Here is an 18,186-nt window from a genome sequence, read left to right as displayed (position 1 = left end):
GAAGGACAGGCAAAAAAGAAAAGGGGTTGGGGTGATGTTGTTAGTTAGGGATGAAATCAGTATGATAGTGAGAGAGGATATTGACTCATAGAATCTAGATGTAGAATCAGTCTCGGTGGAGCTAAGAAGCAACAAGAGGTGGAAACCAAGGGCTCTACAGTAATCATGGTGACTTTAATCTACATATGACTGGGCAAATCAAATTAGCAATAATACTGCAGCAGATGAATCCATGGAGTGTGTATGAGATGGTTCTTTTGGACCAATACATTGAGGAACCAACTATGGAACAGGCTATCCTAGATTTGGTATTGTGCAATGAGAAGGGGTTAATTAATAATCTTGTTGTGCAGGGTCCTTTAGGGAACAGTGACCATAACATGATAGAATTCTTCATTAGGATGGAAAGTGAAGTAATCCGAACTGAAACTAGGGTCCTAAATCTAAACAAAGGAAACTACAAAGGTTTGAGGCGTGCGTTGGCTAAGATAGTTTGGGGGACTTCATTAAATGGCATGATGGTGTATAGGCAATGGCTAATATTTAAGGAATGAATGTATGCATTGCAGGAGTTATGCATTCCTTTCTGACGCAAAAACAGAAAGAGAAAAGCATCCCAACCATGGCTAACGAAAGAAATTAAGGATAGTATTAGATCTAAAGAGGAGTCATATAAAGTGCTAGAAAAAGTAACAAGCCTGAGGATTGGGCGCAGTTTCGAATTCCGCAAAAGAGAACCAAGAGATTGATTAAGAGGGAAAAAATAGAGTATAAGGGGCAGAATTTTCTGCCTACCGGGCAGGCGGGGAGCTGATCCCCGCTGGAGAAGTGGGCCCTGCCACCATTTTAAGTGGGTGGGCCAATTAAGGCCCGCCCAGCATGACACCTGGCGGGAAGCGCTATGCGCTCCCTGTGCGGGTGGGGGGGTGGGATTCCCCAATTGCGAGAGTGCGCTCTTTCGCACATGCGCACTAAAGAGCGCACATCTCCCTGAGGCTAAGTGCTGCCTCGGAGATCACTTACACTTGTTCAAACATTAAAAATAGAAAAATAAAAAAATATCCTTAACATGTCTCCATCATGCGACAATGTCACACGAGATGGGACATGTTAATAAATTTCACTAAAACTTTATTAAAGTTTTTTAAACCCTACATGAAACCTCGTCTCGCCGGTGGATGAGGTTTCATGTTTTTTCAGAAGCCCGTTGGGGCTCCTGGCCTGCCCGCCAGCCTTAAGGTTGGACGGGCAGGTCCTTTAATTGTTTTAATGATCCTGTCAATGGCCTCAATTGGCCATTGACAGGTCGGCGGGCGCACAGCTGATTTGGCTGTACCCCTGCCTTCCTGAAAATTTAAATGGGGCGCGGTGACGTCGGGGGGAACCCGACGTCATTTTGCATGTCGGCGAGTGGGCCCCGCCCCCTGCTCGCCGGCGGCAAAATCCAGCCATAAGAGTAAACTTGCAAGGAACATAAAAGCACATTGTATAAGCTTCTACAAGTATGTAAAACAGAAAAAGATTAGTGAAAATAAATGTAGGTCCCTTCCAGTCTGAAATGGAAGAATTTAGAAGTGGCAGAGCAATTAAACAAATACTTTAGTTCTGTCTTCACAGAGGAAGACACAAATAACTTCCCAAAAATGTGAGGGAACCAAGGGTCCAGTGAGAAGGAGGAATTGAAGGAAATTAGTATTACTAAAGAAAATAGTGCTGGAGAAATTAATCGGACTGAAAGCCAATAAATCCCCAGGGCCTGATAATCTACATCCTCGGGTACTAAAAGAGGTGACCATGGAAATAGTGGATGCATTAATTGTCATTTTTCAAAATTCTGCCGATTCTGGAACAGTTCCGGCATATTGGAGTGTGACAAATGTCACACTCCAATCTATTTAAAAAAAGGAGTGAGGCAGAAAATGGAGAATTACAGTCTGGTTAGGCTAACATCGGTAGTAGGGAAAATGTTAGAGCCTATTATAAAGGATGTGATAACAGGACACTTAGAAAATACCAACAGGATTAGAGAAAGTCAACATGGATTTATGAAAGAGAAATCATATTTGACAAACCTACTGGAGTTTTTTGAGGATGTAACTAGCAGAATAAATGAGGGAGTGGATGTGGTGTATTTGGATTTTTAGAACGCTTTTGACAAAGTTCCACATAACAAGTTAATGTGCAAAATTAAAGCACATGGGATTGGGGGTGGATTGAGAATGGATTAGCAGACAAGAAATAGAGAGTAGGAATAAATGGGTCTTTTTTGGAGTGGAAGGCAGTGACCAGTGAGGTACTGCAGGAATCAGTGCTTGGGCCCCAGCTATTCACAATATATATCAATGATTTGGATGAGGGAACCAAATGTAATATTTCCAAGTTTGCTGACAACATGAAACTTGTTGGGAATGTGAGTGCTGAGGAGGATGTTAAGAGGCTTCACGGTGATTTAGACAAGTTGAGTGAGTGGGCAAATACATGGCAGATGCAGTATAACGCGACTAAGTGTGAAGTTACCCTCTTTGGTGGTAAAAACAGAATGGCAGAGTATTATTTAAATTGTGATAGATTGGGAAATGTTGATGTATAAGTGGACCTGTGTGTCCCTGTACACATATCACTGAAAGCAAGCATGCAGGTGCAACAAGCAATTAAGAAGACAAATGACATGTTCATTGTGAGAGGACTTGAGTACAGGAGCAAAGATGTCTTACTGCAGCTGTTCAGGGCCTTGGTGAGACCACACCTGGAGTATTGTGTGCAGTTTTGTTCTCCTTACCTAAGAGGATATACTTGTCCTTGAGGGAGTGCAGCGAAGGTTCACCAGACTGATTCCTGGGCTGGCAGGATTGTTCTACGAGGAAAGATTGGGTAGACTAGGCCTGTATTCACTAGAGTTTAGAAGAATGAGAGGGGATCTCATTGAAACGTATACAATTCTGACAGGGTTGAGCAGGCTGGATGCAGGGGTGATATTTCCTCTGGCGGGGGTGGGGTGGGGTGGTCTAGAACAAGGGGTCACAGTCTCAGGATACTGGGCAGGCTGGATGCAGGGATGATATTACCTCTGGCTGGGGGTGGGGTCTAGAACAAGGGGTCACAGTCTCAGGATACAGGGTCAGCCATTTAGGACTGAGATGAGAAACTTCTTCGCTCAAAAGGTGACGAACCTGTGGAATTTTCTATCTCAGAAGGCTGTGGAGGCCAAGTCACTAAATATATTTAAGAAGGAAATTGATAGATTTCTAGACTCTAAAGGCATCAAGGGGTATGGGGAGAGAGCAGGAGTATGGCGTTGAGATAGAGGATCAGCCATTATCATATTGAATGGCGGAGCAGGCTCGAAGGGCAGAATGATCTACTGCTGCTCCTAATTTTTATGTTTCTGTGTTTTGATGTAAACGCTGAAGGTTGTGCAGATAGCCAGCTGCAGAAATATTGTAAATGTCTGGAGACTTTGCTGAAACTGATTTTGCTTTCTTCCAACAGGTACAATTGCTGCATGAGCTGGCACACAGCATGAACAATGCCTGGGACAAAATCCAGAAGAAAGGCATACTGCGGCAGTCTTCTACCCATCCCGAATCTATTTTGGGACCAATGCCAGGGTCACCAGTAAGAAGTAGTGTTAGTACAGCACCACCAGATGCCAGCACTTGTAGTCCATCTGCAGATATTGGGACCACCACAGAGGTAAGTATACTTCTCATCAAGCAAAAAAGTGTATTTTTCATTTGAATCCACATATATGGTTCCCCTTTTTATGTACTTTCATCTGAGTGTAGCATACTATAGTAATGTTTCATTATTTAAATTTTGACCATATGGAGAACAATTTTAATATTATTCACATTAACCTTTTCATTGGCAAAATGTGGAACAATTTAATATCCTGCCTAAATGTTTATCAATAGCTGAGGACCTTTCTTAGATATTGTTCTTTCTGAATATTACCTGCATCGCAACAGTGCTACATTTCAAAAGTTCTTCATTGGCTATGAAGGTGCTTTAAGAGTTCCTGAGGAGGTTTTTTGTACTTCTTGTAATTTCAATTTAATAGGATGCATGTAAGCTACATTGTAACTTATGTATTTTTTTATATTCGTTCATGGGATGTGGGCATCACTGGCTAGGCCAGCATTTATTGCCCATCTCTAATTGCTCTTGAGAAGGTGGTGGTGAGCTGCCTTCTTGAATTGCTGCAGTCCCTGCTCTGTAGGTACACCCAGGGTACTGTTAGGGAGGAAGTTCCAGGATTTTGACCCAGCGACAGTGAAGGAAGTGTGATATAGTTCCAAGACAGGGTGGTTAGTGGCTTGGAAGAGAACTTCCTGGTGGTGGTATTCCCATATATCTGCTGCCCTTAAATGTCCAGATAGTAGCGGTCGTTGGTTTGGAAGGTGGTATCTGAGGAGCCTTGGTGAGTTCCTGCAGTGCATCTTGTAATTGGGACACACTGCTGCCACTGTGCATGGTGGTGGAGGGTGGGGATCCCAATGAAGTGGGCTGTTTTGTCCTGGATGGTGTCAAGCTTCTTGAGTGTTATTTGAGCTGCACTCATCCAGTCAAATGGAAGGTATTCAATCACACTCCTGTCTTGTGCCTTGTAGATGGTGGACAGGCTTTGGGGTTGCAGGAGGTGAGTTGCTCACCACAGGATTCCTAGCCTCTGACCTGCTTTTGTAGCCACAGTATTTATATTGCTAGTCCAATTCAGTTTCTGGTCAAGGGTAACCCTCAGGATGCTGTTAGTCAGGGATTCAACCATTGAATATCAAGGGGCGTTGGTTAGATTTTCTCTTGTTGGAGATGGTCATTGCCTGGCATTTATGTGGCAGAAATGTTATTTGCCACTTGTCAGCCCAAGCCTGGATAATGTATCTATTGTGAATTTGGTTGCCTCATATTTAAATTCAGTTGAAATTTCTAAAATTGGTGTGCTGCTGAACAAAGCAATACTATTTTGCTGACTACATTCATACTTGAGACATTCTGAAAATCTAACCACAAGGACCAAAAGGTATTTGTACCCTGTCTGGGGTTACAGTTAACCAATTAAAACACATCACAAGTCGGGGAATACTGTGGTTGAAGGGGTGAGGTTTATGTTCTGTTTTGTGGATAATAGGATTACCCCGCCTCTATCAAAGGCTCAGCAGCTTTGCCCAGTGAGTAGCTGATCTATGCAGAATAACAAGGTCCCATCTTCTATTACCATTCTCTACTGAGTTAGCTAGATATCACTTGGAGCAGCGCTGGGGTAAATCAGTCAGCTTACTTATTTCTGAATGTTAGCTAGTGATCGCTGCTGGAAATGTATGTGTGTGGACTTTAGTTTAAGATTTCCCCTCTTCCCTACCTTTATGCCATGCATTGTTCAATAAACACAAGTGAAAACATCTCACGACTGGTGAAGGTCTGACTGAATGACCTTTGCTGGTCAGGCTGGGCAAAGGCTTTATATCTTTTTCTTCCAGCCTCTATCTTACCACTAACAATGCTGCACTGCATCATAAATGGGGAAATTTAACATCAAGGAAATTTAACAACAAAGAAAGATCAAATTTATTTAGTGCCTTTCATACCTCAGGATCACCCAAAGTGCTTTACAGCCAACAAAATACTTTTGAGTTGTGATCACTGTAATGTGGGAAACACAACAACCAATTTGTGTGTAGCATGCTCCCACAAATGACAATGTGATAATGACCAGATAATCTGTTTTTGCGATGTTGATTGAGAGATAAATATTGGCCAGAACACCAGGGAGAAGTTGTGCTTCTTCGAGATGAGATCTTTTATACCCTTCTGAGAGTCTAGACCGGGCCTTTGATTAATGTCTTATCTGAAAAATGACACCTCTGGCAGTGCAGCACTCCCTTGGACTGTCACCCTAGATTTTGTGCTCTGAAGTGGGACTTGAACCACAACTTTCTAACTGAGAGACGTGCATGCTATCCACTGAGCCACAGCTGACAAGGGGACAAAGACCTCGATATTCAAAGTTCTTTTTGTAAATTTGTAGCAATGACAAGGAACTCATGGCAGGAATTTTATAAGTATCACATAAATTTATTCAAAAATTTTGTTGGTGAAATTTAAGTACTGGTCATAGTGAAAATTATTAAAAATTTCAGGATATGAAGAGCTATTTGCTAATAATAATAATGATTATTATTAATAACATTGGCTATGTTAATTATAGACCTTGGCGCCTCTGATGAATAAGTAGAACAGGAGTGCTGACCAAAGGTATTTTCTAATTGTTGTCGCACATTCTCATCTGAAATTGCAGCTTAGATGCTGGACAATTGCCCATGTAGCCCATTCACACGATACCAAGGGGAGAATTATCCCCCTGTGGAGGGGGGTTGTGTGGGGGCGGGCGCAAGCTCGATCTGCGTTCCTGATCGGGTCCACGCCGCCATTTTACGTGGGCGGGCCAATTAAGGCCTGCCCAGCGTGACGTGCACCCGGAAGCGCTGTGATCTCCCTTTGCAGGTGGGGGGGTGGTGGGAGGTTTTTTGCATGCGCGCGAAAGAGATAAGTTTTAAGTTTGAAAAATTTTAATAAAGAGAGAAAAATGATTTTAAGACATGATCACATGAGCTGGGACATGTCAATGAGCTGTAATGAAAAACTTTATTTAATTTACAAACCGTTCATGAAACCCTATCCCACCTGTGGAAGAGGCTCCATGAAAAATGCGAAGGCTGCCTGGGCTCTTCGCCTGCCTGCCAACAGCAGCTTTCTCAATAGTTTTAATTAGTTAATTAATGGCCTTAACAGGCCTTTGACAGTTCGGCGGGTGCGCAGCTGAGCCGGCTGCGCGCCCGCCAAACTGAAAATCTATTTGACGCGCAGTGGCGTCGGGACGCACGCCCGACATCACCCCGTGTCATTTTACACCTCGGCAAGCGAACCCTGCCCTCGCTCGTCGAGCCGAAAATTCTCCCCTAAGACTAAGTATGGAAACTTAGGCAAGCCTTTACACTGCACCTGCAACATCTACAAAGGAAAATTGCTGTGCACTCAAACTAGAGTGGCGAAATATCAGCTGACATCCCAGAGTCACAGCCTGACCTGACTCTGGAGTGAAGTGGCCTCCACGTGACTTCAATTGGGACAAGTAGTTATGGATTTACATCACAATAGTTTAGTGCTGGTTTGTAGTAAAAATTATGAGCAAAGCTTTCAACTTGAGCAGGGAATGTAAACCGGCATGAGCAGTTTGAGCACATGTGACAGGCTGTGCCAGATTTTTGTTTACCAATGACATCAATGCAAAGGTAAATGAGGTGGGGTACTGCCACCAGTTTCTTGGTCCTGATGAAGTTGGAAGTTTTTCGCTATGAGTTCAATAGAAAGTAAATGGTGGCATTAAACTTGAGAACAGAAATCTGAACTCTTCGGTAATTACAAGGAGTGATCAGTAGTCATAAGTATTGTCAAGTCAGGCTGGATTACTAGGAATAGGTTTGGCATTTTTTGCAGGGCCACTAAAGGCTTTGTTGAGGTCACATTTGGTGATGGAGTCAGAGCAGAAGAAAGATTGATGCACAAGTTCAAATCATTGGCGCAATGTGTGCTTCCCATAAAAAGCAATGCATGGACAATTGCTATGCTTGTTAATGTTATACATCCCATTAAGCTTGCTCATGTTTCATGTTTTCATCACCTACTTGAGTTTTTAAAACTTTGAAAAACATCGATCTGGTTCTGACTGACAGTGTATGAACTTGAGTCAGTTGGCATTTTAAAATTTATATTGGAAAAGTCTTTAGAGAGACCATACCTTGTATCTGACTATGAATCTATGGCCGAGACAAACAGAGCTAATGCACAACTAAGATGGCGTTAAAAGTTGCTAAATGAACTGTAAATGATGTTTCTCTCTCTTTTCAGAATCCAAACATGCCACCAGGCCATAAATGGGCAAATATATTTATTTTGTGTTTTGAGAATTGTTTTGTCATGTATTAAAATGAACACAGGAATATTTGCATTGCATTCAATCCCGTTAAAAAGAAGTTAGTTGTATTTACAACTTTTTATTTGACTGTAGTACTTTGTGCTGCTGAGAGTATTTCTTTTCAAGCTGATGACCTTACACACGTCTCAAGTGCAGAGACAGACTCTATTTAGCTTCCTGAATTATGATGAAAATGGCAAAGCAGCGATGTGAGTCGTGGCACAAAGGGAGTGTTTAATCATTTATACCACCCCTGAGCTTAGAAATATTATGTTGTGCAAGCTGTGACAGCCCACTCTATCTGTTTACTCAAGTGGGAGAAGTAGTCGAACTGTTTGGTCCACGGGGAGACTAAGTGATTGAACAAGAATGCAAGAATGTTTTAATAAGGGGGAACTATCAGAGTGCCGAAAAAGCGATCATCTCTGTGCCTCCAGGCAACACGAGGGATGCAGACCTTATGTGTTTGTGCCTTTTGATGAATGAAGACAGTTTTCTTTTAAGGAAAATAAACTCTTCATTTTGTTAAATTCATGAAGCATCGCATAGTTGATGACATACTTAAGTTTGTATATAATTTGGCATAGTGAGGTGCAGGAAAGCATGTGTAAAATTCTGCAACATTCTTGCCTTTCCCTGCAGTTTGGAGAGGCAGAGAAAAGTAAAAATGCGAGATCTACAGTGAAAGGTGTTTCTCGCTTTGGACATCATTGGTAAATTGAAAGCATCATGTAGGTGATCTTTGAATTACCAGCAGTTTGAAATTCTCATGCAGAAGATTGGTGAGGATGCTCAGAAATGCAATACACCATCAAAGGATTTAGATCTTTCAAAATTGATAGAATTTGTCTTTTGAGAGGATGAAGATTTACTGTTTAACTTGCGATTTCTTTAACCATAACTTCCATCGTCTGGCAATTAAGTAGAAGATACAACAGATGTACTAATGCAATGTTACATTGATAATTAACTTCAAACCATACATAAATATACTATTCCTGTTTGGCTTAAAGAGACATTTAACACAACAGCAACTTGCCTTTATGTTACACCTTTACCATAGTTAGAAAGTCCAAAGGCATTTCATGGGAGTGTTATCAGATTAAATTTGACACTGAGCCACATAAGGATATATTAGGACATGACCAAAAACTTGGATGAAGAGTTAGATCCTAAAGCTGGACAAAGATCAAGAGGGAATTCCAAAATTTAGGACCTAGGTAGTTAAAGGTTCAGTTGCCAATGGTTGAGTGAAGAAAATTGGGAACGTGCACGAGGCCAGAATTGGAAGAGTTTTGACATATTTGTGGGTTGTGGGTCTGGAGGAGGGGTGAGAACATGAAGAGATTTCAAAACAATGATAAGAATTTAAAGTGGAGAAAATTAAGTAAGTTATCAGGCTGTTACACTGTCAGTGCAAGTGGTAAATAATTTTAGCAATTGTTTTACGCCTGGGTAGCTTATTAAGACACTTCAGAGTACATTAACAAGAAAGCACATGTGAGGGAGACAGGCTCGACATGGTATGGAGTGGAACACTTCCTTCTCTGAATGACAGAAATACATTAGATTTGTTTTTAGACAATTCAGGTTTGACAATCATTTAACAACTTACCATGGTCCTGGCTTAGGCTGACAATTAGATGGTGGCATTTGCACCACACAAGTGCCAGATAATGATCATCTTCAACAAGAAACATCTTCTTGTGATCTGCAGTGTCACCACCATCAGGAATCTGCCTAACTGCCAACGCTTTGGGATTCACCATTGTCCAGAAACTTAACAGTTCCAGTGTATTAAGGACATGGCTACAAGAGCAGAGGAGAGATCGGGTAATCTGCAACAAATGGTTGGTTCAAAATCCGATTCCTCAAAGCTTCTGTCATCTACAAAGTTCCAGTCAGGAATGTGATTGGAATACTTGGCATTTTCCTGGACGGCTGCAGCTGCAGCAACACTCAGAAGTTCAACATAATCAAGGACAAAGCAATCTATCTACTGAATTGACACTTATGCAACTGGGTTCAATATTCATTCCTCCACCACTGAACTGTATACAATCTGCAAGATGCACTGTCTTAATTTGCCAAGTTCACATCAACAGCCATATCTAATGCAATTAAGAACAAAAACAGTAAGATCATGGAATAGTATCACTTCCCAAGTTTTTCTCCATCCTCACTTGGAACCCCTCCCTCCCATTTCCTCCTTTCATGCCAAGTCAGAATTCTGAGATTCCCTAACGCCAAGATGGGAGCTCTATCACCACATACACTGAAGGAATGAATGGCAAGTTAATATCTTTCTTCTGGTTGACGGATGATTGTCAACAAGGACCACTTCTATTCCTCTTCAAATAGTGTCAGGCACTTTTTTACATTCCCACCCACAATGTGACACTCCCTCCATGTTTCACTGAGCTGTTTGCCTCGATTATGCTCAAGTCTAGAGTCGAGCCTGCACTCAGAACCTTTCTGCTTGGGCACAATGACCAACGATGCAACAGAAAACTAGTTTCACCAACTAACGCTTTGCCTCATAAAAAAAAAAGGCCTTGTGTTAGTATATTATGCCAGAATTGCCAATTGACCTTGTGATTTGGTTGCTGTGCTGGCAGTCGAGAGCAACTCCAATGCGATGGGGATATTGGAGAAGCTGAAAAGGAAATTGGGACTAAAACCTGGGCAAGCATTTTAAGTTTTTCCATATGTTCATTTTTACATAATAGTATTGCTGTGGTTCTGCTTTTGAGGAGTTATTTGCTGTTGGAAAGTTTGAATGAAGAAAATCGATGACAGTATTCATATGGTACACATTGCAACTGTCAAATATAGTTCTTTTTTAAAAAAACACTCTAGCTCTCCTCCTTTTAAGACTCTCCTTACAACCTACCTCTTTGACCACGCTTTTGGCCACCTGCCCAAATATCTCGTTCTGCAGCTCAGTGTGAGATTTTATTTGATAGCCACTCCTGTGAAGCGGCTTGATTAGGATATACTACACAGAAACAGGCCATTCTGTCCAACTAGCCCATGCTGGTGTTTAGGCTCTTTTCTCATCTTGGGTTGGGTGATTAACTGCGTTAAAGGTACCATATAAGTGTATGCTACTTAATAATATATTTTTACAAAGTGAAATGATTTAAAAAAAAAACATTTTCATGCATATTTATACTAAGAGTCACCAGTTTGAAACTTATGATTTATAAGACTAGCCAGCAAACGATTAATCACATTAATCTTAGATAAGTGATCAAACTTGAGTTTATTCCTTTGGCGTTGTAAGATTAACTCTAGTCATTTAATCTCTCCTGTCTTTCACTCTATCACAGACCTTTTTGCCCCTTTTCCCACCCACCCCTTGCTCAAACCCTATTGCATTTCTAACTTTTGCCAGTTCTGGTGAAGGGTCATCCACCTGAAACGTTAATTCAGATTCTCTCAGCACAGGTTCTGAGCATTTCCAGCATTTTCTATTTTTATTTCAGATTTCCAGCATCTGCAGTATTCTACTTTTCATTTTATACATGTAACATGCCTTGCTTCAAATACAATCCTATGATGTAGAAAGGGCACATGTGCTTATGAACACAGTGTTCTCCTAGCCAGTGCATTTTTGCTTTTGAAACTACAGATGTGGGTATCTACACTCAAAATATTTCAACTCAAATCTGGGTAAGTTTAAAAAAAAATAAAGCTGGTTGTTGCTTTACTGGAGCTGTATGCCATGTGGTGCCAAACTGAAGGAGTGAGGAGACAATAAAAACAATGGCCAGAATTTCGAGCGCGCGGCAGTCCCGACGGTTAGTGAAATGGGGCGCGATAACATCGGGATTGCACCACCTCGCAATATTTCCAACTTCCATGCGCACCCACCGACAATTAACAGGCCAATTGAGATAATTTAAAGGGCAATTGACTGCAATTTTACGCGGCCCGTGCACTTCTGCACTCTGCACAGGCCACTCGATCAGGTGGCCTTCACATTTCTCATGGATTCTACATCCAGGGCAGGGTAAAAGGCCCACAGACCTGTGCAAAGGTGAGTAGTTAGGAGTTTGGCTGTGAGTGGTTTGGAGCTGGTTTACAGATAGTTTCTAGCATTTTTGCATTGTTCAGGAGTACTCTCTGAATTCTTATCATTTGCAAAGGCCTTCTGCCAATAAGCCCCTTCAGTGCAGAAATTTGTGGAAACATCAGCACAAAAATGGGGATTGTTTCCTCTGCTGGAGGGACCTCCTCAGAAGAGGAGGAGAAGAATTCAGAGAGAGGAGGACAGTTGCCCCCAGGCAGCGTCCCAGAGTGAGACCCATAGATCGAGAGGCACAGTCAGAAGGGGTGCAGGGCCGGCAGGAAGTACAAGGCAGAAGGGTATGGAGAAGGCGCCATTATCCAGCAGGCAGAGTCTACAGGTAGCACTCATGCTACCTGGACATTTCTGAGGTTTAGTGCCGAAGAAGGCTCCGCCTCTCCAGGGAGACTGTCACCTCCAAATGTGAATAATCCAAAGATCGCCTCCAACTGTGTAGGAGGCCAGTGGCTCTTAAGGATACAGTGACCCTGAACTTTTACACCTCAGGTTCTTTCCAGGGGTCAGTGGGGGAATCTCTGTGGTGTCACCCAATTGGCTGTCCATAGCTGTATCAAGCAGATCACTGACACTCTGTTCCGAAGGGTCAGTACCTTCATTCACTTCCAGACCAATGAAGCCAGCCAGGCTGAGCGAACCTGAGCCTTCACTGCAGTAGCAGGATTTTCCCGCAGCCAGGGAGCCATTGACTGTACACGTGTGTCCATAAAGGCTCCAGTATGGGAGCTAAATGCCTTCATCAATAGAAGGGGCTTTCACTCCCTTAACTTACAGATTGTGTGTGACCACAAGAGTCAGATATTGCAGGTCTGTGCCGGGTACCCTGGAAGCTGTTATGATGCCTGCATCCTCCGTCACTCCCAGGTGCCAAGGCTCTTTGTTGTTCCAGCTTGCTTGGATGTTTGGCTCCTGGTGGACAAAGGCTACCCACTGAAAAGGTGGCTCATGACCCCACTGAGACACCTGAGGACAGAAGCAGAGAGCGATAATCGAAGGCATGCCTCCAGAAGGGCAGTGATTGAGGGCATCATAGGCCTATTCAAGATGAGATTCTGCTGCCTGTAACAGTCGGGGATCACTTCAACACCCTCCATATCACGTTTACCTTATTGTTGTTGTTTGCTGTGCACTGCACAATCTGTCTCTGTCAAGAGGGGAGCCATTGGAGGATGAAGACAGCGATGCAGCTGCACAGGCCGCAGAGAATGACTCAACTGCTGGGTCTGAAGAGGAGCTGGAGGAGCCCCAGGGTGAGGAGCTGGATCCTGATTTGAGGATCCTTGTGGGAGTCAGGGAGGCCTTGATTCAGAGGGCTTTCAGCTAGACATCCAAAACAAGGAGTCAAGGTGATGGCAAGGGGTACTCCACCTTACTGATCTTGCCTGATGAGACAATCCTGCCACCCTTAAGTTGAGGTCCGACCTCTGAAATAAACTTTGCAGCCCTTCCTCTGTGTCACACGCTATTTCCAGGCCTCCTCCCTATCAAATGCATGAAGCATACTAAGGCAGTTGCACATAATGAGACATTTTTATAATGAAAGCAAATGTACAAATGAACCAGTACACATGTGCCAAGGAAAGATTGATCACATTAGGGATTGTCACAGGTGATTTAAGTGACTTAAACTTCCGTTTGGGTTGCTACATCTTGTTGTCCCTCCCACCCTCCTCAGCCCCCACCCCCCCACCTCACTGGCAGCTGGATTGGAGGCAGCCTGCTGACCCTGATGTCCTGTTGGACTTGTTGACCTTGGCAACTGTCCTCTGGTCGCCTATGCAGGCCCCTGTCTGGGCAGGAAAGTCTAATGCCATAGTTGGGCACTCCTCAGTCATTGCAGTCTCATCAGATGTGATGGTGACTGGCAGAGGGGCGAAGGAGCTGCTGCCATCATGCAGAGTACCCTGAGAGGAGCTTGCAGATAGAGCTGCAGCTAGTCTCCCAGCATGAGGTTGGTGTGAACACCCCTGCTCACCACAGATAGATGGGCAGCTAACAGAGTTACTCGGTGCCTCATTCATCTCTTATACTGGCTGTGACCTGCTGAGATCACTGCCAGTGTGTGGGCTTGCAGGCCTGAACGAAACCCCAGAAACCCCTGATTGAGTTCCTCTTTCTATGGAGGAGGCTGTGCATTCTGAGAGCTGGGTCAACGCAGTGCTCACACTCCTCATGGGCTCCTCTATGACAGACACCATGGCATACAGACCCTCAGGGATGTCGGCCAGATCTTCCCATGCATCCCGCTGGACATCTAGCATTTGCCGTCAGATGGACAACACCAGAGGTTCTTCATCTGCGTGGGACTCAGCATTGTCCTGGTTTCCAGCAATCCTCCAACTGCTGGCATCCTCTGGACTCTCTGCCTCCACCAGCTCCTCAGGTGAGTGTGATGTGCCTTCACCACTGTGCACTACCATCTGATCCGAGACATTTATGCCCACCGACGTGCCTGTAACTGCGCTGATGCATGGTGCAGAGGGAGGATGTGACGCGGGTGCATTTGGCAGCTGTTCCTCCTCAGGGGCCAAGGAGTTGGGGGAGGGGGGTGTGAGTCCTGGGGGCTCTTTTGGGGTCATGACAATGAGCCATCTGAGGGAGGAAACAAAAATGTCAGCATCAACCATCATTACGAAGCCTGAGTGCACTCAATGTGGTTTCTCATTGGAATGGAGATCTGGCTGAGCAAATACTTCTGACTGGCGAGCAACGGGAATAACTGCATTTCGCATGTCAGTCTATCAACCACAGCCCCACATCTCTGACACCCAACACCAACCTTGTCCCTTTCGATTGGACTCTTACTCTCATCCAACACCCCTGGCTCTCTGCGACTTGTGGACCTGGCTCCACGCTCGGAGGCTTTTTCCAAAGCCTGCTGCTCCACATGACTGAAGATCAAGTTTGGTATCCTGGCTGCACTGAATTGTGACTCCTCTTCTCCTGTAAGAGAAAGAAGGCTTCTATTAGCCCCCCCCTCATCATGCCACCATACTACAGCCTCCCCAGCCCCAAAGATGTAGGAACAGTTGCCCGTCACATTGTCGCACATCACCCTGACCTACATGCCAGCCATGGTCTATCAAAGCACATGGTGTGCCACATTTCACTCTGTATTTCACACTCCTGAGCACCAACATGTGCTTCCACCCACAAAGACACCAACCCAAGGTTCCAACTGAAAGCAGCCCTCACCCTACCAGAGCGTAGAAGGTCATAAAACCGTGGGAGCAGACAGGATCCGGGCATTCCCGTCACGCTTGGCATGGGATCCAGATATCGCTGCCATCTTGCACACTGGAGTAGCATTTCAAATCTGTAACGGAGACCAGAAAAATTCCCACTGCAAACCAGCTCTGTGAGGTGTTAAACGCAGACTTGCAGCCTCCAAGGAGCTGTATTTAAATCCCCCGCCCACATAATTCCTGTTCCCGGTGCCTGCCCCGAGTGTGTTTCACACTGGCTGGCAGTTAATGTCACAAGCACAGTTCAGTGTTAAATAGCATAAGAAGGTTGCGCACAGTGTGGCCAAAGAGACGGGTATAACAGGGGGCTAGGGAGTTTGTGGCAGGGACGGAAGATAAATGGCTTCAATGTTCCTAATGTTTAACTGGACTGTTTCCTTAACAGAGTCTTAGGCTTCTCCCTGCTGGAATCACATTTTGATAGAAGCCCAGAGTTATATTGCAACTTTAGTATCATCACAAAGTAGAATACAAGCTATGTATGTACTTTATATTTTGTTCCATATTTTATAAGATAATTCAATTTCTAAGATAATTCAATACCACATAGACTCATGACTAAGGTCAGAACAAGTGGAATCAATGGATAATGAGCAGAATGGATAGCAAGCTGTCTACTAAACAGAGAACAAAGACCAGGGGTAAAGGCAAATAAGTTGGGAAATGGTGTTCCACAAGGATTGGTGCAAGGACCACTTGATCACTGTTTACATAAATGATTTGGACTTGAATATTGAAAGTACAGTTTCAAATTTTGCAAATGATGCCAAATGGGGAGGAGGTATAGACATTAATAAAATTGCAGAATGGGAATGCAGTTGGCAAACCAACTTCAGTATAGATGAGCGTGAAATGGGGTGTTTTGGTACGAGGAATAAAGCTACGTAGTCCTTGAAAAATAAGCCTCTAAATAGGGTAGACAACCAGAGCGATCTGTGGGTACAGATACACAAATCACTCAATGGAGCGACACAGGTCATTAAGGCATCTAGAAACAAAGCATTTCTCGAGGGATAGAATTAAAATTGTTCAGATCTTTGGTTGGACCACATCTGGAGTACTTTGAACAGTTTGTGTCTGCATGTTATGTCAAGTATATGGAGCTACTGGAGAATGCGGAAACAGATATATCAGAATCATACCAGTACCTATAAGTTGTACTTAGCAGGAAAGGTTGAACAGACTGATGCTCTTTTCTGTAGGAATGAGAAGACTGAGGGTGATCTGATAGAGGCCTTTAAGGTTATGAAGGGATTTGAAAGGGTATATTTCGAGAGGATGTTTCCACTTGTGGGGAGGCCAGAACTAGGGGCCATAAATATAAGATAGTTGCTTATTTAAATCCAACATTGAAATCAGGAGAACCTTCTTTACCCAGAGAATGGTTAGAATGTGGAACTCGCTGCCACAAGGAGTAGTTGAGGCATTTAAGGGGAAGCTAGAAAAACACATGAGGGAGAGAGGAATGGAAGGATTTGTTAGGGTGGGAGTAGGCTCATATGGAGCATAAACACCAACATGAACCTGTTGAGTCTTATGGTTCTGTTCTGTAAATCCTGAGTAATAATTGGCAAAAAATATAGGGGTAATTGAGAATTTTCTTTAATGCAGCGAGTTGCTATGATCTAAAAGGGTGATGGAAACAAGTTCAGGAGTAATTTTCAAAAGGGAATCAGATGAATACTTGAAAAGGAGAAATTTCAAAGAAGGAAAAAGCAAGGCTATGGTGAAAGAGCAAGAAAGAGGAACTAATTGGCTGGCTCTTTCAAAGAGCTGGCACAAAAAGCATGGGCCAAATGGCCACCTCTTGTGCTGTGTGATTCTATATTCAATGTTTTAGTTAGTAAGAAAATGGCTTGTGCACTATATCCCTTAGGAAAGGCTGTACCATATATCATAATTGCTATTACCTCTGACATTTACAGTGGCCTACAAATGATCAATCATACCAATCTTGGATCTCAAAATGATGTGAAGATGTGAATTGTTCCAGATTTTGTACATGGTGGCTCAGTAAGTTAAGTAACTTGCAACTTTATTCAGAGTTGGGTCACGTGTCTAGGTCAGCAGCAATAATTTGCATTGATACAGCCCCTTTAACACAGAAAAATGTCTAAAGCTGTTTCACAAAGGTGGAATTAAGAAAATAGTACAAGGTGGCAATATTGGTAGGGGTGACCAAAATCTTTTTTAAAGATGGGGGTTTTACAGAGGGTGATAGAGAGGTGATGAGACAGCGAGATCTAGGGTTATAATTCCAGGCAGTGGGTTCTAGACAGCTGAGGGCACAGCTGTGGATGGTGGAGCAAAGGGAGGGGAGGATGTATAGGATGCCAGAGATTGAAGGGCTGGACATTTGTGTCAGGGGTGCAGGGTGGGGTGGGAGGGCTTGTCTCCTTGAGATGGCTCGAGTGATTGCGAGGGTTGAGATCATGAAGGGGTTTAAACACAAGAATAACATTTTAAAATGGGGACTTTAAGAGCTAGAAGCCAAGTTGGAGCATGGGTGAAGGGAGCTGGCATTGTTATGCAATTGTAAAATGGGAAAATGCATTTTGAAACTGGTAAAATATCCCAAAGCGCTCCACAGTTGCATTATCAAACACAATTTGGCACCAAACTACATCAGGAAATGTGACAAAAAGCTTGGTCAAAGGGGTGGGCATTAAGGAGTATCTTAAAGGAGGAGAGAGAGACAGGAAGCTTTAAAGATGGAATTCCAGAGCTTTGGGCCTAGGCAGCTGAAGGCACGGCCACCAAAGGCGGAGTGATGAAAATCAGGGATGTGCAAGGGGCCGGAGATGTCGAAGATTTGTAGGGCTGGCGGAGGTTTATTAATAGGGAGAGGTGAGACCCCTGGAAGGATACTAACACGAGGA

General features: G+C 43.6%; 1 protein-coding gene across 3 annotated transcripts in view; it reads left to right on the top strand.

Moving 5' to 3' along the window:
- The window catches only part of vps13b (vacuolar protein sorting 13 homolog B), a 1,109,808-nt gene that overhangs the window by 739,509 nt on the left and 352,113 nt on the right, over positions 1 to 18,186 (top strand). For all 3 annotated transcript variants that reach the window (XM_078541117.1, XM_078541119.1, XM_078541118.1), the window contains exon 25: positions 3,490 to 3,693. In XM_078541117.1, the coding sequence (XP_078397243.1) occupies positions 3,490 to 3,693 (204 nt within the window). The remainder of the gene's footprint in view (positions 1 to 3,489; positions 3,694 to 18,186) is intronic.

This window comes from Cetorhinus maximus, chromosome 4 (assembly GCF_964194155.1).
Source record: "Cetorhinus maximus chromosome 4, sCetMax3.hap1.1, whole genome shotgun sequence".
NCBI lineage: Eukaryota > Metazoa > Chordata > Chondrichthyes > Lamniformes > Cetorhinidae > Cetorhinus > Cetorhinus maximus.
This window is presented reverse-complemented; position numbering and strand designations above follow the sequence as displayed.